The 27,519-nt window shown below is 30.0% G+C and overlaps 2 protein-coding genes across 3 annotated transcripts; both read left to right on the top strand.

Annotated features, from left to right (window-relative positions):
• The first annotated feature begins 1,853 nt into the window (after positions 1 to 1,853).
• On the top strand, positions 1,854 to 2,825 carry LOC121115487 (uncharacterized). The gene is made up of 2 exons (XM_040709652.2): positions 1,854 to 1,955; positions 2,020 to 2,825. The coding sequence occupies exons 1-2, from the start codon at positions 1,896 to 1,898 to the stop codon at positions 2,764 to 2,766; spliced, it is 807 nt and encodes a 268-aa protein (XP_040565586.2). The 5' UTR covers positions 1,854 to 1,895; the 3' UTR covers positions 2,767 to 2,825.
• Positions 2,826 to 3,431: 606 nt separating this feature from the next.
• On the top strand, positions 3,432 to 11,102 carry LOC121114984 (uncharacterized). Of its 2 annotated transcripts, none has more exons than XM_040709122.2 (4): positions 3,432 to 3,910; positions 5,109 to 5,264; positions 9,906 to 10,224; positions 10,857 to 11,102. In XM_040709122.2, the coding sequence occupies exons 1-4, from the start codon at positions 3,853 to 3,855 to the stop codon at positions 10,975 to 10,977; spliced, it is 654 nt and encodes a 217-aa protein (XP_040565056.1). In that variant the 5' UTR covers positions 3,432 to 3,852; the 3' UTR covers positions 10,978 to 11,102. The 2 variants fall into 2 exon arrangements, with proteins under 2 accessions (XP_040565056.1, XP_040565055.1); XM_040709121.2 differs by having other exon boundaries at positions 3,754 to 3,910; positions 5,103 to 5,264.
• Positions 11,103 to 27,519: the final 16,417 nt, after the last annotated feature.

Raw genomic sequence — 27,519 nt, forward strand, 5'->3', positions numbered from 1 at the left:
TTACTTTGCAGTCAATATCCAATTTATAACTTTTAGAAAAGAACTTTAACAAAAAAAATCAACATTTCTTCATAATGGGCTAAATTATAAATTTAAGTATATTTTAAACATTTGAAGTGTTCAAAATAAAGCCTTTGAATTTCATTATAGACTAGAGTATGGTTTTTCATTTAATGGCCATTATAATACAATCATCCGTTATCATGCGTAAGCAATACAATTTAGTTCGTGTCAATACCTATAGTTTAAGATACTTTGGATTCAATTAGACTGACTACGATCTGTTCGGGAATTTGCTGTACAAACCAAAGACGATATTATTTTTGCAGAAAAGTTTATTAAAATATATGAAAGTACTTGAGTAAACTTTATAAATAGTTAAGTGGACTGCACTGCAGTCCACGGGTCTATGGTAAATAACCCCTGACTTTTCAATAAATAGGGTCAGATATTAAAAATTAATAAAAATAATGAAACTGCCCTGCATATTTTAATATCTATATTTTTTACAATTCATGGCATGGCTCACTCTTTCCTCATAAATAACATTTATTACTTCTCTCAACCTCGCTTTATTTTAGATAAGAGAGTATACATCCTGTTAATTAGTTAAAACTACCGCAAAGCCCTGATACTTATCAGACGTTTTCCAATTAACTCGTGTTTTAAATGAAGCGTAAAAATATAATTTTATTTTAACTGACAGTTTTTGAAAGTAATAATAAAATGTAGGTTCTACTCATAGTTTTTTATCTGAGTCAACCCCATTCAATTATTATTATTAAATTTTGGGCTTTCCCCCTTCTTTTGGGGGGATGAGAAGAAGGATATGATTATTATCTTTTCTTATCCATCTTTATTCTATTTCCGTTGACATGAAGTAGTTTAAATGACAATCATAGACGCTTTCAAATTGATATATATTTATTTTATATACTTTTATGGAGTTTGAACATTTTTTTATACTACATAAATCTATAAGAAAACAAATGTCGGAATATTTTTCTAATTGATAAGATGGTATTTATATATGTGTGTACATATCTAAGTAGATAATCTAAAAGACAACATGTGCTGGAAAGGTGATTGACCCACAGTTATAGATTTAGAGATGGTAAGATGATGATTTCCCTATAAATTGTTTTTAAGCGGGATACCGTTGCTATAAAATAAATTTAGATTTTTTTTTTTTTAGATTTTAAGAAGAAATAATATACTTAAAGCTTGTCTTGTTATCAATGCTAAAGTTCTTCGTTTGTATCATTATCACTAATAGTGAACAAATTGTTTTTTGGAGCTCGTGTGTTCAACTTTTGTGAACTTTATAGGCCGGTTTGACCATTAGATTAAATAGTAAGTGATGAACTATCAATTTTTAGTGGATTATATAACTAATAACTGAAAAATATTTCATAAAATAATTAAATGCAGGATGATTTCTTGTAAGTCTAAAGCCCCAACAAATTCCAGTAAAATGGGATCCTCATATAGAAAACCGAGTGAGAATAATTAAATACAAACAAGCCAAGCCCAACATATTGAAATGTTAAAAAGATCAAATGAAAAATTTATATAGTTAATATGATGGTTTGTGATTCAGTTATTCAAAGATTTTAAAAAACTGGTGGTAACCAAGTATTTATACTTTAAGTAATCCATCATTTGTTCCGTTCCTTACATTGAAGCTTTTGGACTCTAGGTCAAGAAACTTTGATGACTGCTTCAAAATCAAGAGAAGCGATGCGTCAACATATTTTTTTAAACAAGAATGATGAAATACTCATTCAAAAATGTTAGAATTTTGATGGGTGACTTCATTTGTTTTTATTATTGTCATTGAGTGTGGGGAGAAATGCTATGAATATATTTTTATATATAAAAGCCCATGGTTTCAGATGAAGCTGTATCATTTGAACTACAAATCCATCAAAGAAACAACTCCCATAAATATGAAGGTATATATTGGTATTTTATTCAATCTCCTTCTCCTTCATTACAAGTCCCTTTGTTTCATTTCAGATAGTATATTCAATTGTATTACTTGTGAGTATCACCCCTTACGTTTCCTCAATCCCTTCTGCACGACGCTTTGAGAAAGTCCAAAATGTATTTACTTCATCAAGAATCAATCCTGTTGATGTTCATCCCCAGCTATTTCAAACATCGGATGGACGCCTTTTTGCACTTCGATCACCACCATCTCAAAAGAATATTCTATCATCAAATGATAAACTCTATCAAACTCAGGATGGAAGGATTATCCGAATAAATGAAGGAGGGTCCAGTATTTTGGCAAATGAGGATTGGAATTCTGATTTGGAAGTAACTCGAGGTCTCACTCTAAATGAAGAACAAGAAGAGGACTGGACAAACGATCCCATTGAAGAAGACTTGAGAGAGTCAACGCTACAGAGAGCAGAGAACTTGTTCACTCCATTTGTTGTGCATGATAATGCTTTTCAAGGTGTCAATGAGGGTCAAAGGTTTAAGATTGTGAGAAATGAAAACTTTAGAATCCCGGCTAGACAAGGATTGAGAGTCATTGATGATAATGCGTCCAGGATAAGAAATGACAATTTAAAGGATAACTCTAGGCTACTATCTATTCAAAACCAGAGGCCACTCCGTGTTCGATTACTTGGAAATTCGAATGGTGGGAGTAACAGACAGCAAGTTATTCGTTCTCCAAACTATTCCCTCTCAGAGGACACTGCCACAGGCTACTTTGCCTTCCCATCTGCCGGAATATCCTATAGATATAAATAAATATATTTGTAAAAATAATATGAAAAATATATATTATTCACTAATCTTAATAGATGAAAATACAAAATATATCATAAACGTAACAAGGGAATTTATCACTTGGTTTGAAATAGGGATGGGGCTGGATAATAATTGTACCTTTGGACTTGTACTCAAAACATCAATTTTAAGCATATCACACACAATAATAGGTACTTTACTGGTAATTATTCGTGGGAGGACAAATGTTTAATCAGAGTATGTGTAACCAATCAATAAATGGGAAAGCAGTTTTAATAAAATGACATCATAATATTGATAACAACAAAAAATCACCAAATTCTTCATTTTTGTTCTCCTTTAAAAATCCCTTTTAAATGTTAAAGGTTCTCCTCAGTAATTCCATTTTCTCCCTCCAAAATCATGTAACAGGCAGCTAATGCTATCAAGGGTCTTAATATATATTACGTCTCACACCCACCTGTGCATCGTGCTCTCCAAAAATCCCATCCCTACTCAACAGTAACTTAAGGTGGGTTACCAGATATATCCTGCGTGAACACGAAATGTATTCTAAAAAAAAATTGCATATTGTAATCTTTAAACTTCAACAGCTCTCCCATTCAAAGTAAAGAGGTTCTGTGATTTAAAATGTTTCTTGTTTGTGACAGAGAAAATGCCATGTTAGTACACATTTTAAAAGGAGAAGTTAAGGAGTAATATTTCTAGTGGACAGAAAAAAAAGTGTTATTACGAACACTACCTTGTACAAATATTGATTACATGGTCTTCGATTCGCATTTTTGTTTTAAAGCTTTAGTGCACACGCACATTCAGTTGCGTTAGCCAATTTTTCTATACTTGTGGATATTCTTTTAACTTCTGCATCTACCCAATTTTAAAATAATAATACTTGACAGAAACCTATCCCTAGTTTGAAGGAATCAAACATGAATGTTGATTCATAAAGTCATATTCATACACACACAATATGTAACGTAAGAAATGTGTTTTACTATCTAAGTACTTTGACAATATGTAGAGAATTGATAAATATTTCCGGATTCCCTTGTTAGAGCAATATAGTAAGTGTTGTTAGTTTTCAAAATGCAACTGAACTACAAGTTAGAAGTATCAGTGTACCTCGTTCTCTGTACCCTTATAGGTAAATTATACCATAATGCTTATTTTATCCAGCTGCAAAATTAGAACTATAAATTTGATAAAGTTTTTTTTTTTTTTTTTTTTAAATAAAATTTATATTGTTTATGCAGCTTTTTAATAACTTTAGAAGTATTTTAAACATTCTAGGGGGGGGGGAGCCCAAGTCCAGTCTGTTGTTCTAGATCACTTTACACAAAATCAAGAAATAAATTAAACTTTTCAGAGCGAAAATCAAAACTTTGAAAGATCGAGAACAAGAAAGAAAAGTTGATCTTACAATATTTTAGAAAATAATTTATTTGATTTCGTCTTGTTCATGGCAATGAGACCAAGGTTTTGAGGGTGGCTAGGCAATTACCGTGACATAATTTTCTTATGCCCCGGCACTTAATATTTGTTTAAATCTTCCATTGATACCCACCCATCAAACATTTCCTTGGCATATAGGCTATATACAAGTAGATAGACTTAAATGTTAGCTATTTGCTAGAATGTATATTAAGCATTTTTACTGTTAGCATAATTATCTATTAGTTGTACAAGTATTTTGATTACGCTTCACATTCAATTCTCAGCAAAATGCGTGCGTAAAATATTTTTATTTTTTTGAATGACAATCACCAAACAAAAAGTCTGACCCAAACAAATCTTTTCTTTTCTCGACGACGAAATAAAGACTAGATCAAATATGAAGAAAACAGGACAAAATGTATAAAAATGAAAAGTAACGAAGCAAGATTAATTTAACAATGACGTTTGAACACTAGCATTTAGGTTGTAGATCTTTGCTCAAATTTAAACATTAAGGCAAGACAAAAACAAAAAAATCTAAAACTTCTAATGACATTGATTAAATTTAAGTTTAATATGTGAACCAAAAATAATAACAAAAAGACTCTTTTCTTAAGTGCATATTGTATGTTCTATGTATGTATTAGTTTTAAACAATTTTCTTGAGGCGAAGTAAACAGTTGTTGTTTTTTTTTTTTTTTTTTATGTTATTATTAATATTTCATTTTTGCATATACAAAAGTTAATTTAATAAGTAAAAAAAAAATGAAATCTCATCAAAATGTAATATGATTTCCCCCCTCTACCCTAACAAGAGAGAGAATAAAATAGATTAAATTATTTTTCATTTTTGCAAGTACGCCATTTTATTCTTATTATCACTAATAACAATTATGATAAAGTTTCAGGTGCAACAAAAGGAGAAGAGGTTGTGAAGGAGGCCTCTTTGGATGATGGTCTGCATAGACGAGTACATCGAGATATCAATGGTGAATTAGAGGGTCTTTGCGAAAAACTGCTCGATATCTCAGCCAAAAATAACCTTCAAACTATTTTCAAACATCGTGAGTGTGCCTTTGTTTATAATGTTTTGTCCTTCTTATTCATAATTCTTGAGATTAAGCACTTCCTGTTCCTTTATTAAGACTTTTAAAACATTCATCCTATGTGCTATGGCTTATAAATTATACGTACAGGGTGCAACAACATAACTTCCTTTTTTTATAATGAGTGACAACCGGAATGTGGAAGTAGTCTAAGAGTTTCATTCTAGAAGCAAGGTTCTAAAATTGTCTTGAAAATACAATCAGTTGCTATCATGTGTTGGAGTAGTGAAGAACACGGGTTTTCCCTCAAAAAATAAATATTACTAAATACAATTCGACAGATTATTTTATCAATTAATCAAACTTCAATTTCACTCCAGAGTTTTTATTGGTAGAATTTATGAAAATCTGTTAATTACTTCCATTTCTAATATACAAAAAAACATTTTTTTCAATTCATTGTCATAATTGGAAAGTTACCACATTCTTGTAGCGCAAATAACTCTGCGGGATATGATGTTAGAGAAATTAAATTTTTTCTATCAGATCTGGTATCATTCAAGAATGCTAAAATGGTGTAGTTTTTTTAAATCAATTAATTGGAACTGATTAAATTCTGGAAAACCCAACATCTTTAAGACCCTTGTGGAATCGCCATTTACTAATTATCTAATCAACTAGTTATACAAGATATGTTACCAATTACGTTTTATATATATGTTAAAAAGCAATCATTTTAAAAATTATCAATGAAAAGTATTTCAAAAGGAATTTTAAAAAATGCAAAAGCCACCCACCCGGTATTAAAATACAAAAGTTCTGTGTGTAGGCAATGGGGGACGTCAAATATCTGATATGATTTTTAAAACTGTGTAGAACAAAAGTTTAAATGTTTACCCTCCTTATGAATCAAAAATAAAACTTTTTGATTTTTTAAAACTTGTTTTATTGCCTTTTGGAAAAAGGAAGTATTTGCCGCACCCTGTAAAAGTGAGTTTCCACATACAACATACTTGACCAGTAATATAATTTTTTACCTATGACAAGACGAAACGTATCTGTCAGCAATTTTTTTGTTAAAACGACTACAAGACAATGACGTAACAAAAACAAATTAGAAAGTATTTCATCGTTTAAATGTCACAAAACAAGACAAAATTAACACTGTATGTGACTTTCATGTGTCCGGGTTAATAATTTATTCATCCAAAGACAAAGAATGTTTCTATTAAAAACAATCACAAAATTGACTTCAGAAAAGTTTGAGGTCTCTTAGATCATTTTTGACATGGTACATACCATTTTTATCTTGACTCTTGTGTCAAAGTTTGCCATTTTAAAACTTTTAGTACCGCGTCAAATATGATACCAAAAGTTAGAATTTGTACATTGTAGTATATATTTTATCAGTAAAAATACTTTTTACTAAACCTTTAATAATTTAAGAGTAATTAAATGGCTAAATGATGTGCCCTTAATTCATTTTTTGAACCTTTAATGGTCGAATTCGAACGCGAATTAGTTGTAAAGATGTGATCAATTCCTGACTATTAGACAAAGACATTTGAGAAGATGTGATTGGCTAGCTAAAAACTGATTTTAGGTGAGTTCTCCTTTCTTTTTACGAAGGATAGTTTGTGAAATAAAATAAGCATATCATTTTAGTAAAATAAAAGAAAAATCGAGAGCTAATAAAAGAATAAATGGTGTACATTTTCCAAAATCATTCCAAAACATCACTCAAGTAATGTTTTTCTGATAGCTATCAATTTCTATTTCTTTTATCAGGGTTCCAAATAGAACCAGCTCTAGAGAGAGTGCTTCCTTCTCGTCCTCTAAACTAAAATCCAACTTTATATAGAAAAGATGTTCAATTATCACCTCTCACTTCTTCTCGATACTTCTTCACACCCTTTGCCATAGACTGTTGATATCACCTCTGGTTTTAAACTTTGATTTTTTAACTCGAGTTATATCTCATTAAAATGTAAATATCCCAACTATTAGATTTAGAATAGTTTAATAGTTGAAAGGTAAAGGAGTCTATAAGGATAAAGGTGACCAACATATCAATTGTAAAAATAAATGTATCACCTTGAATTCTGATAGGTTTAAAATTTTGTATTGTACAATGTTAATCTTTTGTCTCGCGTCATTATTAGGGATGCCATTTTTGCCAAGAAACATTACAGTTATATTTTTTTTTCACTTCACGACAATCCCATCCTTAGTCCTTTTTCGATTGAAGGGGTGTAAATGCATGAACATAATTTAAATGCATTTTTTTTTGTTTCATTATTATTTTAACTGGCTCGCCACCACTTTTTGTTTAGTATTTTTGTTGAAGGAGTGATGAGATTGGCTCATTATCAGTTTATTTAGTTTAAATCAACTTAACAAACATATTTTTTGATATATATTTTTTTTTTTTGTTGCACATATGTACACTTTTGGTGTTTGAAATAGCATGGTTAAATGATATTTTTATTTAAAAAAAGTGCCTATATAAAATGAAAGAGCTCAATGTAAATACACATAATTAAAATGGAAACGAAGAAGTAAACTCAGGGAGATTTTAATCATCTCTTAAACTTGAAGCTTAAATTAACTGTAGAGCCCACTAACAAAGGAAAAATAATTGCAGAGAGATTCCATGATACCATAACACCATTGTGTTATTTTATGAAGATTATAAAACCACACGAACAAAGTTACAACAAGTCAAAGGCACATAAAAAAACCTATGGCATAAATTATAATCTTTTTGCATTTTGACCATAGTTTGGTTGGTTATGTATGTGTGTGTGTGTTAGTGCGTATACAATACATAGATAAACCATCGTGCCTATTAAGAGTTTAAATGTTTTGTACAATTAACTTTTGCTCCATGATTCACTTTCCTTCGATAATATAATACAAGCATAATGCTGATTTATCTATACAACATAATTATTGCGAAGATCGGAATGCAAAAATATATATATTATGAATATGTAATTTAGAACAGATAAAAAATTTATATATATTACATAAAGATGTCGTACTTGTATCATTTTTCATGGACTTGAAACCAGAAGGGCTTAGACTTGACTGGGACTAGAAAAAGTTAGATTTAAACGCAGGTTCAACTCTTTCCTTTATTCATCACCAAATCCCCATTAAATAATCTTGCCTATGACGATACAATCAAGAGGGTCCTTGAACAAGCAAATTCACGGTGATTTTAAATGGCTTGAAAAGTAGAAAAGGATCCTTTTGCCAAGAGATCTGTATAAATGTATAAGTAAATATCAGGTCGTTTGTTTTAAAAGCCCATGACGTCACAAAGTATCCAAATATAATTTAAGAAGGCCTCATTTTCCGAGTAATGGCTTAGTTTTATCAACTTATATACATATGTTCACAATCAGGAGAGCAATATCTATAGATGAAGACTTAACTTGTATGAACAAGCACGGATTCCTATAAAAAATATTACTTACATTAAAACGGCCTAGGTGTTGTTTTCGATACTTTGCCATTTTCAATGTCATTGTTTAACCTTAACTAGTGTACATTTCAAATAGAGCTTCCATTGACAATTTTTCTCTTATCATTAATTAATTAAAGTATTCAAATGGCTGTTGACAAGAAATCTTGTAACTGCATGTTCGTCAAAGTAAATCAAATTGTTTGAGTCACGGAATCTATTTAGGACCACAATCTTCCCAAAAACAACAGCTGGGGTAACATGGTATCTCATAGATACGGTAAAATAGAGGATTGTTTCATCGCTGATATCATTGGTGGTCTCAGCACTGCTCAAATCAAGACTGAAGTACCTTGTAGATCTGAACGTTTATCTAACTACAATCAATTGTTTTGCATCGAAGAGGAGTTTGAATCCAACCCTAAGTTAGTCGGTGACAAGTTCAAAAATCCCTTTTAATTATCTAAAAAAATAGATATTTTTATTTAGTGAATAAAGTTCCTTTCCATAGTCACTATAAATTATTATTATTATTTTTTTAAATTTCACATGAGGAAATAAAATATATTTCAATTTATTAAATTATTTTAATGTATTACACGTTTAAAACCTTTTAAAGATGTACAATTGTAATATAATTTACTGAGTTGCCATTTAGATATATTATTTCTCCGATGGATAAAAAAAAATATGTACGGCTGTTTTAGTGTTATAGATTGAAATTTTTTGGGAGTGGCGCCTTACGATTCCTACAGCCCTGCACTATTTATATGCTAGTTTCAAACAAAACAAAATAATATTTATTTTTCATATTTTCAAAAAAAAAAAGTACCCATCAGTTTATAAAAAATGATGAGGGTGACATGAACAAAAATGAAAAAATTAAGACATTTCAATTCCAAATTTTGTACTACTAAAAAATTGACTGGACTCAAAGTTAGTTATATTTATTGCAAATTACTTTGCATGTTTTAACAGAAACTTGTTTACCTTTTTGAAAATACATAAGTTATTTCAAATCATTCAATGAAATATCATAAATACACAATTGTTTTGAGTACGCCAATTCACTTTTTGGCAAAAAAAAACCCAAAAAAACATGACGTAACTTTGTAGCTTTGAGTGGATGGAAATGAAGATATAAAATAATATCCAAGTTGTATAATACTATGAAATCTTCTATTTTACAGCAAATTTCATTGGAATACTACAAGAATGTAAGAGTTACTATCAGAATTGGATGTTTAAAAGGGGATCCCTTCTCAAAGCTAAGGGCTTTGGTCTAAGAACAAAGTTTCTGCCATCACGCAGAGGAGGAAGTGGACTGAGAACTGCAAGACGACTCAATCTATCCCACAAAGATGAGGAAAATCATTGTGAGATCTTATTGTACCCCAAAACTAATTTTCAAGGAACACCCAAACGATTCTTTGCAAGTAAACGGTTTATTAATCCCAGAGAAAAAAGTCTTCGAACGTTTGGGAACTGCTGTTGGAAATTGTTTGCTAGGTACTGATTATGATTATTTGTACAATAGACATTAGGAATATATCAGTCCCAAAATTTTGATGTCTCCTATGGCCTCATTCTAAATCCTAAGCGCAGCTCCCAATTGGACATAAAAGCCGTCCATAAAACAAACTTTTCTCAAAACATCATTATCATATATATATCAGACCACTACCATTTTAACGTGAGCGTGGCCTGGGCCACTTTCTTTAAGGCTTTTTTTTAAATTTGATTTTATTCAAACTTCACTTTTTAGATAATAAATTTTTTGGGGAAAAAAAATTAATTGTTGTTGTTAATTCAACTAAAAGAGTGAAATAATGCAGCTTGCCTAGTTTGTTATAAAGTAATATTCAAGTATACTCCACGACCCTAGTTGATAAAAATTGGGCAAATGATGCGGTCTTTGTAAGCCACTTGGCTAAAAGATTTGCTGCAATCAAAGCGTAAATTATACCTTGCAAAGGGTGCATAAAGGCTTGGGATATTTTTTAGTTGCCAATAACATTCTCGGGACAGTACGAGACGAGACCAAATTAAAACCCCTATTGGAGACTGATACAATGTTAATAGACAGACATGAATATTTAATTATATGTGATTAACACTTTTCATCTTTCTTTGTTTTAAAGTTCAAAACGAAGCAACAGAAATCATAAGATAGTGGCGGGGAATGCAGAGTATAAGAACCCATCCGAGTGGAAAGGGATTCCGTCGAGTACAAAGCGCATAACAAGAGTGGACAACTGTTAACTGAACAATTATTTGTATCTCTACTCATTATCTTTTAGTTTTTTTTTTTTTTTGTTCATTTATGGCTGTTTGTACGTTCGTTAGAGGACATTAAACTCGGATTAATTAAGTGTCTAACAAAAGTCTTTAAAGACGTTTTTTATTTTGAGTATATATGTATATAAAGAAAAAAAATCACTTGAGCGTTATGAAAGTTGTGATATTTGATAATGAAAATAATAATAAAAAGACATATTTTTCGTGGGTGATGTACGGTAAAAGATTTCATTTAGATATGTGTGAATTTTTATGAAAGATATTCAGTCAGAAAAAAAATCCCTTCAGATATATTTCATACCTAGAGAAAACATTTTAGAAAGGAATGATAGAAATCGAAGGCTTCTGCGTATAAATATTTGTCAGTAGAAAAAACCTTCATATATCCATGTGATGTGTAAACACAAAATCAATCTTGAAGAAAATTAAAATGAAATGTTTTGGGTTTTTCTTACTTTATATTTTATAATTTATTATATTCAAATACTTGGAATGGGTTAAGAAACCCGTGAAAGGTACAAAGGAAGAGTGGGAATCTCATTTAGACCAGAGCCATATTATTAATATAGTTGTCCTCAATGTAATTATCAAACATAATATTTGTAATCAAATAAAATCACTTTATGGACCTTGAGCTTAACAGCCATGATCTACAGCCTTCATTGGATTAATGATAATTTGTAATAATCCTTTATAGAATTTCAAATCGAATTTATCATATTAATTTTTGTAGTCTCTGAAATTATTTTTTCATTAAAAAAAAATTTAATTAAATAAAGATTGCTACTAAAATAAACCTTAAGGGTAGAAAATACTATTTTGTAAATGAAATTACATTTATTTACACTTTAAAAATCAAATTATCGGTGCAGATCGCTTTCGAAAAAATCACTCAAGACCAAATAATAGAAATTCAAATCTTAACGTTAGTAAAACTTTATTTTTAAAATAGGGCTTATAAGTCCCAATCAATAATTATTGATGGTTTTAATAGTTATTTTTGTGTTCTAGGGTTAAGTAAACATAGTACTAAATACTGTTAAATATTCCAAGGAACGAAACGCTTAATGTTTGTTGGTTTTTGAACCAACTAAAGACTATTTTTTCTATTAATAAAGTTGTTATGAGCTTAAAGAGAAAATTGAATTAAGAAAATCGTTTGATTAATATCTTAAAGAATTAAAAGGACTTAATTTATTCCTGATTATCATAAAGACACAAAATAAATAGATGAACCAAAAAGAATTTCTTAAGACATTCATTACACGATTGTTTAGTTTCAATTCCTTCTTTCATTTCAATAACTACTCTACTAAAAAAAAATAGAACCTGAGATGGCCAATGAATAAAAAGACTTCAATATTAATGTCTATCAAAATATATTTTCCTTACAACCCATTTAATTTGATAACAAAGCCTAAATATGTATTAAACTATATTATTAGCCCATTGTAAATCCGTATTTGAGTATATTAAAAGATAAATCAATTTTTTTTTTTATTGAATGGATAAAATATTTTTCACATATTATCCTATTTTCTCGTCCGAAACGATCCAAAAAAAAACGTAGAATTTAAGCTATTTTTTAATTTATGAAAATGAGAAAATTCAATTTTTGCCCAACTTTTCTAATGACCACATATTGTTAGGAGTATTTTAGTGGGGAAAATCATTACAATTGTCCTCAACCCCCCTCTCTACACTGAAAATTTCAGCTTCAACACTTTTAGCCTGGTATTTTTAATCTATTTTGAAAGTAATCATAAAAAATATCGCGAATGTCGTGATCACTAAAGCCCTTTTATACATGAAGCAACAGCTTTATAATATTGGAAAGAAGTGATGGATCATACCCCCTCCATAGCCCCTCTGTTAGCGAGGACGCAAATTCCTTCTTGGTTCATGGAATGTATTAAATCTATTATCGACATAATAAATACTTGATAAATATGTCGAAAACAAAGAAAAGAAAATTGTAGTAAAATTTGACTAAATGACAATTTATAAGAAAAACTAATTTTGGGGGTAGGGTAAAGGTGGCTAGAAATACAAAATTATTTTTTCCAGAGTGCCTAAAACATTAGGATTAAAATATTACTATTTATCAGGGGCTCTATTTGTATATAATACAAATATATGTCGTCCTTTTTATTTATTTTTAAAACCATTTGATAAAGTTTAATCAAGACTATTTGGTAGTTTAGCGTAGTAAAAATATCAAGAATGTGTCCCCGAGATAGCGTCGCCTTCAATTATTTGGTAATTCTATGACGTCAGTGAATTCTCTCTAGAGTACTTCCAGTCTAATATTATGATTATTCCTTTTCATCCTTACAAATACAAAGACCTCCCAGCTTTATCATCTCCTCGAATCGATTTGATTCCATTTCTCTACGCACAACATATAGAGATATAAATAAATATATTTCCACGACTACTTTTTATAGTATTCATTTTATTATCCCTTCTTCTTCTTCTTGTATAAATATATATTAGAAGTAATATTATTGTAAAGTTCCATTTTATGTATTCTATTCCGTCTCTGTCTGTCTGTCTGTATGTATGTATGCTTACACATTTGCATATCAAAAGCTCAAGGGAATGATGAAGGGGAGGAGGAAGAAGTCTAACTTGAATCTCCATTTTCCTCTCTTTGTATATTGGATCTAATATTATTGTACACGCTACACACATAGTTATAAGTTATAACGTAAATAGGTACCTCTTCGACTCCTGCTGTTTCCTCTAAATATATTGTACCCCTCCTAAAGGGGTACAATAGCTTATATTAGAGTGGTCAATGTTTTAAAATTGAAATAGTATGAAGGTGTCTTTTTTCTATGTATGGTTTTACTCTACATAGGTCTTTCTAGAACCCCAACAGGGCATTTTTATAGATTTTGACTAATTTTAGTATGAAGTTTCAAGAATATATCGATGTAAGATAATAATATTTCACTATACTAATCTGATGTAGTAATTTAGTCAAAGTCAAAGGGGCACATAAATCTCCAAATAACCAATTATATCATAAAGTTTTATCTACTAATCTTGTTTCAGTTCTTTCGGGGCTCATTTTGAAAGCTTATAATTGAATTTTTGATTTGTTGACTGTTATTGTTCTGTAAAGGTAATTTGTTCGACACATATCTAAAATCCATATATTTTTGAAACCTTATACAAAAATTATTCAAAATAGCCCGGGTGAGACATAGAGGAAGGAAAAGTTATTCATTTTTATCTTTGACATTCTACGTTCATGCCTTAAATGGGTACCTTAATCCTATTTCATTTTAAAAGTAGTGAGCACTCTAATATTTGTATGTGTGTTTATATACAATAAGAAAGTTTGTTATCGTTGAGGATTTTTTTTTTTATCAAAAAAGCTCCTAGCGGCTGTTGGAATAAATAAGTAAGTAAGTGTTTTGAGGCGAGATCCAACACTTCCTTTCTCTCTTTTTTTTAAGTTTCTTCATCATAAAAAGGTAAATGCTTTCTCTTTAGCTATAAATGTTTTATTTATTGCTTCAAGTTCCAGATTGTGACTTAATCCCTTTTTATCCTTCCTTCACTATTGCCTTGTTTTGATTGAGGCCCCAACTACTACTGAATGACATATTATGAAGTAATTTGTTGGTTTTCTATGCAGGACTGAAGACCAAGGTCAAGTACAGTTTAGTACAGTCCCTCTTGTTGGTTCTAAAAACAAGTAAAATTAATGTTGAGACCCGGTCAAAGACAGACTTATGTTTCGGTCCGTTCTTCAGTGATTTTTGATAGACTGAGTTGAACCTAGAAAATTTAGGACAATTAGACATTTCTTGTCTGAATTAAACTTGTATTCTTTGACAAAATTGTTGTTTTCCATTTCTAACAACAGATAGTTATGATTCATCCTTTGAAGGTAATGAAAATTTTAAAGTTTCAAAAATTCACCATCACAATGAAAAAAAAAAATTGATTTATTTAATAATATATGATAATACCATATGATTCACAAATGAAATGAAGAATCTAAACTATACATAACTAACATTCTGGAGTATCTCAACTTACCCAACACATTTAAATACTAAACCTATTCTATAACTGAAATAATCCCATGAATTAATGGGCTGTATGTACAAAACACATATGATATATAAAAAAATTCTCATTTTCTTAATTTTTGTTCAAGATTGTTTTGTGTTAACTCAGCACATAAATAATACCACATATATTGCTAAAAGAGAGCTATTTAGATAAAGTTATTGTAAATGCAAAGTTTAAATTATATTATGCTCTGATGATATTATTTTTCTGATAAATGGTTGATGATTTTTAGTGAACCTTACGTCATATAGTTAGTATCCCCCTTGTAATATGAAATGCAGTCCATATTGTACAAATACACACACCTATAAGAGCTCCTTTTTTTGAAAAAATCAACACAAGCAACAGTTTCTCCCCTTTATTTCAAAGATTAGGTTCATTTCCCTACACCCCTACTAAACCCTCTACAAATTGAATGGATTATAGCAAAAAGAACCACTCACTCGGAGTGGTTATAAATATGACTGATTGGAATACATATGCATTTAAAAATATACAAAAGAATCGAGAGGCATGGGGAGTGGAATTTGATCGGATTTATGATGTCGTATTATAGTGATTACAAATGGTGATTGAAGTTAATCTTTTTTCTCTCTCTCTCTTTATATTTTAATGCATTCAAACAATGAGAAAAGAAGTTAAGGATCAACTCGACTCGATAAATTAGAAAAGGAAAAAAATAAAGATATCAAATCAAGGAGCTACACATCCCACTACTGCCCAATTATTAGTGTTTATCCACATTTCCTTCTTGCTTGGAAGTTCGGCATAGTTTTGCTGTAGTAGATTAAAACCTTCAGTCTGAAGAAATGATAATCAACAACGACAAAGGCTAGAAACAAAGATACAGTCATAACTAGAGATACGTGTGCGTATCCGAATTTTTATTAAGATACGAGAGCCACTTCAAGTTTTTTAAGTTACAGGCTTCGTGAAGGAACGAGTTAAATTTTTTTGTTATATAGTACTCTATATTATGTTTTCTTTGAGTATTAATGTGTATTATAATTTCAACGTCAGTCAAAGGAAAAAAGTTGATTAGTTAACTTTTTAATAAACCATCAGGGTTGAATATCACTTCGGTAGTTGGAATTGTCGATTATAATATATAAGAAAAACGAACAAATGTAACATCATATTATACCCTTTTTGTCAGCTGTATATATTTATACAGCTATTAGCGTATCTCTTTGCCTCTTTGTATTTACTTTTCAATGATTGAAATCTTAAAAATTCCTAGAAAATGTCCTAGAACAGCTAATTTGGGGCTATAAATAAGTTGAATAGTAATTGATGAGAAAGTCACTTAGGGACAGCAACACTCCGAAACTCAAAACATTTGATGAGTTTAAGTCATAAAAATCAAGCTGACTCAATAAAAATATGAAATTGATTCGGGTTTTTCAAATTTGAAAATCAACTTACCATTTGAGTCAAGTGGAAAAATCTTTGACTCAAATTGATTCGAACTGAGTTCGGTATTTTTTTTAGTCGACACAACACTAATACAAACGCCTTAGTAATAATAATATATTATGTACATGCTCAGGCATCAAATGCTTTTGTTGTAAATGACAAAGAGAGGAGATCAACAACGCTTGGTTCTAATTTAGAGAATTATAAGAAAGTATTTTCTTCGTCTTATTCTTTTCAATGCCAATAAAGGCAATAAATTGAGCGAATTATACTTACCCTTTTCAAAGTCTGTACTTGAAGTTTAAATAATAATAATAAATATATATACAGAGTGCAAGAGATAATTTTTCTGCAGAGTTATATTTGATTCTAGCATTATCAAAACGCAAATTAGATTCTTTATGTTAACCCTGAATTAAGATTTTTTTTGAAATTAGACGAAAAATAAATGCACAACAAGCAACAAAGCAACGGGTGTCTGCTATTTTTGGCGCAAAAGATATTCACTATGGATAAAGTCCTATAACACCGAAATGAAATATGCATTCCAATTTCATACAAGACCGTGAGGGAACCCTTGAGAACAAAGCATCCAGCTACTCAGTTCATATGTCTGGATATCGTAGCGCCTAATGACAAGAAAATGAATTCCTATTTCTTCAAGCATTAGAAAAAAGTTGATGTCGAGGTCTACTATAAGATTTTTGAGGTGGACTGTCTTGAAGGCCAATTATTCTTAAATGAGTTAAGGTAGGACTTGTGATGGGGCTCTATCTCATACATTTCCCAAGGACCAAAAGTTGTACCTAAAAAACTTTGCCCCTTTTCAGGGCAAGCCCTTCTACTGTCATCCTCAGCTGATCTCAATCCTCTAGAATACTTTGTGTGAAGCTTTTTAAATGTCTGCAATGTGAGCGAATGCACCATAGAGTACCGGAATCCGATGTTCAAGGAATACATCCAGAAGACCTACGGCAGTTTTCATTCTCGTTTCAAGAATCTGAATGTTTCTGTGAGTAGTTAAAGTAAGTGATGCTTGCCATTACATAGAGGAGCATTGCAATCAAAAGTACTTTTATTTATATATTGCACAAAGTATTGATGTTAGTAAAAAATTTGCTCCTGCACCCTGTACATATATAAATATACTAAGTACTCCTAGAGAGGGTTAAAGGGGAATGTCGTCATACTGTAAGGATATTATGATGATAAGTGTGCTCTACATACAACTGTTTATAATTTATGTTGATCATATTGTTTAAAGTACTGTAAGTGCAGGTGGGGAGATGATTGTTGGAAGTATTTTGCATAATAACAAACTTACTATACCTATATATATATATATATCTAATTTTGATTTTCTTCATCATTTTCTTGATGGTTTAAAAAAACGAGCATAACAGGCTTAAATAAGAAAAAAACTTGCAGAAATGATTGTTTTATTCATATTATGATTTTTTTTATGAATATATATTAAGTTTCTTTTTTCTTTGTTTTTCGGTTTTGTGTCTAACAGCCTCATCTCTCTCTCTCTCTCTCTATACATATATATATATATTCATACTAAATTTATTAATTCAATTTGTGTACCTAGTGTAAAAATCAAATTATTCATTTAGAAAGCAACTATTACAAAAAATTATATATAGATCGCAGATGTGGGAACTTGGACTTGAGATCCAACTGGGACTCAAGTATCCTCGGATCATCATCAGAGATTGTACTCTTTGGAATTTATACTCAAATCTTGCGATATTAACGTTACATTAGGGATTATTTGTATCAAAATGTCGAAATTTTGGGATTTTATACATGCAACAATGATTATTGAATAATGGCATTTGATTATATTAATTATATATTCAAAACTCATAAAAAATGATTTTATACACTTATTAGCAGATATTATTGAAGTTGAAGAAGAATAACTGGTTCAAGGTGAGTATCCAATTGTATTGATATTCTGTAAACTATTATTATTTTCTTGGGATTTCAGTGTTAATTTAGGGAAGAATATAGGGCGACATCACTGGTAATCAAACATTGTACGAAATACAAATGCTGATTGTCCAAATATATCCTGAATTAGGCGTATAAGAGACGGAAGAAATTATTTTGCCATTCTGTGGGTAGTAAAAACATTTATTACATATTCAGGACTATATAGCATGGTATATTTGGACAATGTTATAATTTAAGTTTTAAAAAAGGAATGTCGTTTTTATAAAAAAGGTTAATCAAGAAAAATATTTTCTAACAAATAATGTCATCAGGGACAATCGAAGAAAGTCAGGGAAATATAATGCCTCTTAGTCTTTTGGAAATCATATTTTTGATAATGATTGCTGTTGAAGATGTCCATTGTCACTTCTAATGTCGGGATTTAATATGATTGATCTTCCGTATAGTTTTGGACAAGAACTCTACGCTCCTCTTTCTATATAGTAAAAAATTAGAATCCTGCTCCAATCTATCCGGAAACAGTAGATGAAAGATTACATTTAATACCAACAGGGTAGGTTAAAGTAGAGGAATCCATAAATAAATCTTGAAATTAACTATGCAGAAGTTGTAGTTGATAAAGTATTCCCATAGTTGTAAAAATGGACTTGTAAGAAGCGCCCTTATCCGAACTTCTAACAGTCGAACATTTACCCGGGCTGTAAGGTCGAATTGGTTGTGCCTTCTTACTTTGTACTATTTTCTCTACACCTGTTTTTAAATCTGTGGTTAAAATAGTACTAGGATAAAAGATTGAAAGACAAAACGTAGAAGGACAAAATGTCACTTAAACTTTGATTCAACCCCTTTGTGACTCACACATCCCTAATAATCACCTCATCTCATTTTGACACACTGATAATTGTGGCATTTCTTTTTCTTTTTTCTTTCCGAGAAAGTCATTCCTTCATCTGTCCTGAGTTTTCAAATATATATATATGTATGAATATATATTTTTTTCCATTTTTCATATTCATATACCAAGCAAGAAACCCCCATAACTTATTCATCATCATTCAAGTAAAAATATAAATAATAGAAAATAAAAAAGAGGAAAGAAACTTGACGTCTTGACAGGAAAAACCAAAAATGTTTAAGAAATATGTGAAAGGCATAAAATATTTCTTTCCCGTCTTCTACTTCGTTTTCAAATATAATATAAATAATAACAAATATAAAAGAGAGGGAAAAACTTTATTTTTTGTACATATATATATATATGGATTTGTGTCAGAGACATTGAAGCTCACATACGACTCTTCAATGAAGAAACAAAGCAATCAAATTTATGAAAAACATTTTCACGAATTTTGAATACAATAAAATACAAATGCATTTTACCTTTTTCTTCTTTTTCTCCCTCAATAGGTTATAGCTGTTTTTTGTTTATTTTCCTCTTACTTTATTTCTTTACTTTAAAAGAAGAAAAAATACTCTTTGAAGTTGTACCTTCATTATTTTTCGTCTTATAGCTTTTAATGCATCAAAGCTCTATTCTCATTTCAAGGGTGCATATGCATTTATAGGTAGATGTAGATATTTACTATGATTAAAATATCCTTATTCCACAACCATATTGAGTCGTTCCTTCTCCATATTGATGGCTAGTTTGCACGAAATTCCCTTTTAGGGATATTTGCCCAGTAATGCAAAATTCCCTGACAGTAATTTTATATATTTTTTTGCTTTTTACAACAGCATTGTTAATGTAATCAATTTTTTTTACATTAACATTTTACATTTTTTACATTCCAATTGAAAATTTAAAAAATCCGAATCACTACAGAAAGTGACTAATTAACATTAGGAAAACTTTTTCAGTGAAAGATTTTTTTTTCAAATATTAACAAAGTGCACCATACTTGCAGTTTTGACTTGAAAGGTTTATGCCATCGTTTCTCCCTTCTAACAAAATGTGTTTATGAGAGTTAAAAAAATAGTGCAAGATGATTTAAATAGTACATATCACCAAAGAAAATGTTCATAAACTTGTAAAACATTTTCTCACCGAAGTATTTTTCTTTTTGATGGCAAGAAAGTAGTTTTAATGTGTGCAAAAAAATCCTGTCACTCAGTAGTTAATTTATATGGACTAGTAAATAACTTTGGAGTCAATATAAGTGATATAATGTATATTTTATTCTCTAAGAGCGATCTTGAATCGAACCTACACACATTGCATTCAAGAGAATAACTTCTCCTAAGCGCGTTGTCTACTATTTTATGTCTAGGGGAGCAAATAATTTTGCCAGTCTATTTAGGTACATTTTTTGATGGCCTTATTACAAACAGGATTTCTCAATGACCTCACGTAGCTGAAGCACAACTTTTAATAATTTTGACAGTCTATTTAGGTACATTTTTTGATGGCCTTATTACAAACAGGATTTCTCAATGACCTCACGTAGCTGAAGCACAACTTGTAGATATGTTGTAGAAAATCGAATTGTGTTAACTAACCCGGGTACCGACTAGTACCCCCCCCCTTATGTACATATCTGATAATTCATCGATTAAAACAACCGATTAATACAGTTCAATAACAATTAACCAAAGTTTCCTTTTATTACCATATTTTCTCCCTTAAAAAGGAAATCAACTATTACTGTCTTCTCTTTGAGGATTTCAGACACCTGTTTATCTGGATATATATATCTCACCGATGTTATTATGTATTACCCCTCAATCTCAGCAAAATATTTGGACTCTGAAAAGCTTTTAAAAAGAAATAAAATTGCTATGATTGTAGGGCGGGAAAAAAAAAAGTAAACAGTACTAGAAAAGGGATAATTATAAACTAAAATGTTAATTCATGATATTTTTCTTCAATATACTTCCTCTTTCAATTATTTCTTATGTCATTTGTACTTAAAACATGATAATTTCAAATAAAAAATCATTTTTATTTAGTATTTAAAGTACATAACCCTTGAAAGCCAGTTGCGGTCAGCAGAGAGATCCCTTTGGAAAGTTCCTTCTCAGACCTATCGGAATCTCCCAAACATTTTTTTTCCTTCAGTTGCAACATTAATAGTTTGTAATTAATGCTATTTATTAAACAACTGCTGACTGATGTAATATTTTGATAGATTCAAGCAATAGTTAATGATTTAAATTGTGGCACCTCTTAGTCAAACTAATCCCGGATAATTAATTTCCAGTCTCTCCTAACCAACTCCCCTATCGGAAATGTTATATACGGTCGTGCTCTAGTGCGTACATACATATGAGACGGTGGTCCTTTGATTGAAAAGCTGATGTATATATTATATAGAATGAAAATATCCCCCCCCCCCTTTCTCTTTTTTCAACTTTTTCTCTCTCCCTTTTCCCGAATAAATTGAATTTTGGACCCATATTTGGATATATGTAGTAGCTCTATAAGACGTCGATTATATATTCCATTTGGGTTCTTATCCTCTTTATATAGATGTAATATATTATTATTTTATTTTAAGAAACGTGTATTGAAGTCGGTGTTGTACATACAACATATACATATATATTTAAATCCTTCCTTTAAGGATTATTATTATTATTGAGTTTTTGTTTTGTTTTTTGTCATTCTTTTAGCCAATCAGAGAGATGAGAAAACTTACTATAGTATGTACGTGTTTGCTTGCATCCATCTTAAAAGATCAAAGAGCAGGGATATGTACATTGTACTATATATGCTCAAAGAAATCATCATAAAACAGCAATAATAATAACAAATATTTAGGTAGAATTTTTGTATATGCAAATCACTGCTTCTCAAACTATGGGGCATTTAGGTTAAGCTTTTTTTTAACATTATGGTATTTCTATAATGTTAAAAAAGTCACATTATAAGTACAGTTATGTATTTTAAAAACGTAGCTCAATGGACAACGCCCTCGGAAGAAATTAAAGACTCTAGAACTTAATGTGCGTAGATTCGATACTCGGTCGTTCCTAGAAAAGGAAATAAACTTAATGTATATGGACTTCTAAGACCATTCATAGGTCAGATAGAGTAATTGTTATCCTATAATATTTACTTACACTTCATCCCTCCAACTCCATTTGACCAATTAAAGGAACATTTAAAACAATATTTAGTCAAACACTTCCCCAAAATTTAATTTTTTTAGGTTTACTATTTGTGTATAATGTTCATAGTTTACTGCTTCTCAAATTATGGGGCATAGTCCAGATTTATATAATAAGGTCGGAGCACTAGAAAAGAAAACAGTAATTCCTAGACATGTAACAACAAAATGACGTAATTGGGGTAAAAAATAGAAAATATCCTAATATATTTTAATTTATATTGTTATTAGAATGAACATTCATCTAAAAGGTAGTTATCTCACCAACAGAACATACATCAATACATTCAATATTCAACAAAATTTTATTTAAAATATATTTTCAACTTTTTACTCTAATGATGTAATTAAAATGTTGTTACACTTCTTCCTTAACTTTGGGCATAATTGAGTAAGGCTTTACAAGAAGTATTGTTATGATTTTTTTTTCAATCAAACTATAGAATTAAGTTGTTTTTTTAAACGAAAAGAAACGAGAAATTATTTATTAAAAAAAAAACACGCCAAAAATTATCTTCTTTAAAAAATTAAAGATTGATCCTATTTCTTTCTTTGTTTTAGTATGAGGGAGAGGAATACTTGTGATACTACAACGTAAAGCTGATTCAGGGATTTTATTTGTAAAAAATTTAAAAAATATTTTTATTCTTTTTTTTAAATAACACTCACTATATGATTATAAATTTCAAAAAAATAACACCAAAAAAAAAGCCAAATATACATATATGTGATACTACAACAGGGACTAGCTGACCTAAGGAAGATATTTTTTACAAATGAGAGAAAATGACTATTTTATTATTTTTATGAAATATAAAACTTTTCCGAAAATTCGATATTGCCATTGATGCTAATAATTATAACCAATGATATATGAAGTATGTTTTCATGTGACGTCAGAATTGTTGATGTCAGTCATTTTAGGGACTTCAACAGCCCAGTTTTATAAGGATAAGAACTTTTTTATTCAGATAAATGAATGAATTTGAATGTCAAAATAATATTAACTAATAAAAAGGCTTAAAACTTTAAAAATAGATCTCCCTTTTTGTCTAACTTTATTATACATATATCAGGTAAATAGTGAAAGCAATACATTATCAATTACATTTGCTAGAATCATTGTTTCTTATTGGCATTCTATACCAGAGTTTAGTCTTTTTTTTTTTTTTTTTTTTTTTGATCGCTATCATTCTTGTACAATCAAAAATTTATAAAATATACTTAAATATTTCCCATATGAATTAAGTTTGCATTTAGAAAGCATAAATAAACATTGTAGCTTAAACTTATACCCTTTAGGAAAATACCTTCATTATTTGACGTATGTACTTTCTTTGAGCAATTCTTTAACTACATATTACATTATTTAGAGAAAAATTAAAAAGTTTTTATTAAGAATTTAAAAGCACAATAATCTTAAATAATGATACAATGAAAAAAATTAAACACAAAACAACCAAAAGATTTTGGCTGATAATCAGAATTCCTCTAGACGACTTTTGACAATGTGTTTTTGAGTTCTGAGAAACTGAATAAATCTGTTAGGTAAGTATTCCACAAGATATATCGCCGTATACAATCCAATATTATCGATGTCGGGGATTTTGATGTTAGGCGCTGCATTTCTTGCAGCTGTGGTTTGAAATGTTCGTTTTAAGTCTTTTATATTTAGATATTTATTCTGAATTAGTAAGCCTCTTTGCAATATAAGCCATTAAATTAAGCATATTGAAGTTCAATGCTCTTAAATTGGAAGATGCAGGCTTGTTACAAGATGCTAATCCCAATATAAATCTGAATTTGTCTTTTTTTTACTTGTAAATTCATTTGATTCACATTGTTTGGAAGTTTTTATTTTTATTTTTGATAAGTATACCAGCTTTAGATCGTTAAGATGGTTTTGCTTTGGTTTATGATGTAATTTGTGACAACGTCAGAGTAAAAACGCTCTATATAGAAAAAGAAATACAAATATACATCTTCTTTGTTAATAAAGCAAAGTATATTTGTATGAAAAACAGCCACAAGGTAACACTTTACATAAATATCATCTACCAATACAGTATATAGAAAAAACAGAGAGTATAGTATATCTCAGTCGTTTAGTTTAACTCATACTAAAAGAAAATGAAAGGGAAGTACTTTATGTAAAGTTTTAAACAATGATTGTGGCTTTAGATAAGGTTTAGCAAAGAGCTAAAGTACTCCCTGGCTTATCCAATCATATTAAAAAATATATAAAACAGTAATTTTTTAAGGAGAAAACGTCCAAGTATTGATAAACTACGTGTGACTGTGCTCATGAAAAACGGAGAGGAAGACTGAAGTTTTCTTGGGGAGTTATTTCCTATTTAAAAAAAGTAAAATTTGTACATTTGTCGACGCCTAACAACCCAGGGCAATGCCAGGTACCACCACCAGTAATAATAAATAAAGAGTTACCATAACTTTAAAACGAAAATTCGTAAAATAATGAGCCAAGTATTTTTGAAAGTGTATCCTATAAAAGATTAATTCATTATTTTTTTATATGCAATTTTTGGACCTAGTTCCAATATTTTAAGTCATAAATATACAATGATTTCATTATAGAAGTAAGTTTTAACCCTTTATTTTTTTTGTTATATTTTAGTAATAATTATCATCAGCCGCACGTCAAAAAGTTTGAGCATCACTGATGTAAATATTATTGCCAATGGTTTGCTTCGACATTTCCATTCCATTGCTTTTACTTATTAACATAACTTTATCAAAGTAAAAGGAATTTTATATGAAATAATCAAAAGTAAATTGTAGCAATTTGTATCTGGTGAGGCTTTGAAGGAAATGACTTGGAACTAATGGAAAGGAGAAATAAAATACATAAGACAAAATTTAGATTCAGGTTAGAAAAGATTTGATTTGCATAACTCATAATGAATGATAATGACGTGAAAGGGAATAAGTTGTCAAAGGAATATTCACAGACCTTTTTTTTCTATAATACATAAAGCGAAGGAAAGCAATAATTTATAAATGTATACCTCCCCCCTCTCTGTACGTCTTATGTACATTGATGAAGCATCAAAGAAAATGGGGAAAGAAGAAGAAATAGCCCCGCCCTAAAGAGGCTTTCACTTCGCTTCCCCTTCTCCTGGACGACTTGCCCTTTAAAGGTGAAAGAAGACTTTTTACTTATTTGAATTGACATAGTACATATAGAAATACTATGAAGGACTTCTCATATCCCAGGAAGTGAAACCTTTGAGACAGATCCGGGGAAGGGGTGTTGAAATTTCCCGGATCCCAGGAAATATTGGGACCCTGTTAGTATAGAATAAATACTGTGAAATTGAATTGTAGTTATATATTAAGATACGAGGTGTATTACAACCAAAAAATCGTACTGACATACAAGCTGGTCAAGAGTTAGATATTTTTCTTATGGGATAAATAGGGCATGTGCGTTGTATACTTATATTTGTTTGTAAACAAATCACCAGTGAGTAGTGCCACATTGTGGAAATATAATAAACCTCCCTGAATAATAATTACAATTATCCGGCCAAAGAATACTAGCTAATAGCTAGAGAAAGGAAAGACTTCAGACGAAGTTGAGTCACCTATTGACAAAAATCCCTTAATTTTATTACTCATTGCTATTTGAGACTTTATTAAAAAGATTTTATTAAGTCATAATTAAATTAAAAGTATAATTGACTCAAAGATGAGTTGGACACCCATAAAGTTAATTAAAAGAGTCGATTATTTTCAAGAAATAAGAAATATATGGTGTCCTTCTCGCTAGTAGTCCTTGAATTGCAATTTGGATTTAAATCCATTAAAACATATGATATTTTAAATTTATTTTTGTATTCTGAAATCTATTTCAATTTATTTATTAAGTATGAATAAATAATATTAATATAAGTATCACTAATAAGTATTAACTATAAATCTTATAAGTTAATACTTATTATTTATTAATAGCTAAAGAATACATCGACGTCACACGAACAGTTGACGTAATCTTAAGCGATAATAGTGCCCTTAAGCAATACATACTAATATTAGCCCAAATGGCAAACACCCCTTGTGGATAATATCGTGTCCTATTACATTGACTTCGGAGCTTTTTGACTAAAGAGGTCGGTCCGCGAATAAATTAAACTCGTATATCAAACTACTACTATGTTTCATTTTATATTTGAAGAAGGATGAATAAATTTTAAGTTATTTTTTTGAATAACTTTTTATAAAGTAGCTATTATTTACTTTTTAAGCATGATTTTCCATTTTTGGGAAAATTCTAAAAGTTCTGTCCTGCCACCAATAAAGAGCGGGCATTGTCACTATGGTCCCTTAAAACTGGCAGAGCTACCAACCAAGTGGAGAAACTAAGACCATGTGATCAATATTTGTACTCTTAGCAATACTATTTTTATCCACTAGATGCGTTGAAGGTGCCATGAAAATTACTCTACAACTAACTATAAGCAACTTCCATAAATTCATCCTTTTACATTAATTAAGGAGGAACTGAATGGAAAGGAAAAGTTACATAGACTATGAAGGGCAAATGATAAAGTGACGTCGTCAGTGGGACCTAAAAGCGACATTTTGCGTAAGGAAAAGTACGATAAGAAATTTACTGAACCTAACAAGGAAGTTTTCCCACTTTGTTTTATAGATTTACCCCTGGGTATCTCTATAAACGTAAGTTAAGTATCGGTATCTAAAACAACGCAACTAATACATAGTTGGATACTTCAAAGGACTGAAAGACAAAGAAAACTATAAAATAATAATAATTTATACTTATTTAGTTGTCTTATTATTTTTATCATTATTTGAAGACATCTCATGGGACAATTTGAATATGCATAGATATATCTTATGTATTTATGTATGTTCTTATAGCCTGTCAGTAAGTAAATAATAATAT

The sequence above is a fragment of the Lepeophtheirus salmonis genome, chromosome 3 (genome assembly GCF_016086655.4).
Source record: "Lepeophtheirus salmonis chromosome 3, UVic_Lsal_1.4, whole genome shotgun sequence".
NCBI classification, from domain to species: Eukaryota; Metazoa; Arthropoda; class Copepoda; order Siphonostomatoida; family Caligidae; genus Lepeophtheirus; species Lepeophtheirus salmonis.

Excerpts from the sequence above, each read along its gene's own strand:
- LOC121115487 (XM_040709652.2), top strand. The coding sequence starts at position 1,896 with ATGAAGCTGTATCATTTGAACTACAAATCCATCAAAGAAACAACTCCC. Across the intron at positions 1,956-2,019 it reads CAACTCCCATAAATATGAAG|ATAGTATATTCAATTGTATT; the intron begins GTATATATTGGT and ends GTTTCATTTCAG.
- LOC121114984 (XM_040709121.2), top strand. The coding sequence starts at position 3,853 with ATGCAACTGAACTACAAGTTAGAAGTATCAGTGTACCTCGTTCTCTGT. Across the intron at positions 5,265-9,905 it reads TCAAACTATTTTCAAACATC|CAAATTTCATTGGAATACTA; the intron begins GTGAGTGTGCCT and ends TCTATTTTACAG. Across the intron at positions 10,225-10,856 it reads TGTTGGAAATTGTTTGCTAG|TTCAAAACGAAGCAACAGAA; the intron begins GTACTGATTATG and ends TTTGTTTTAAAG.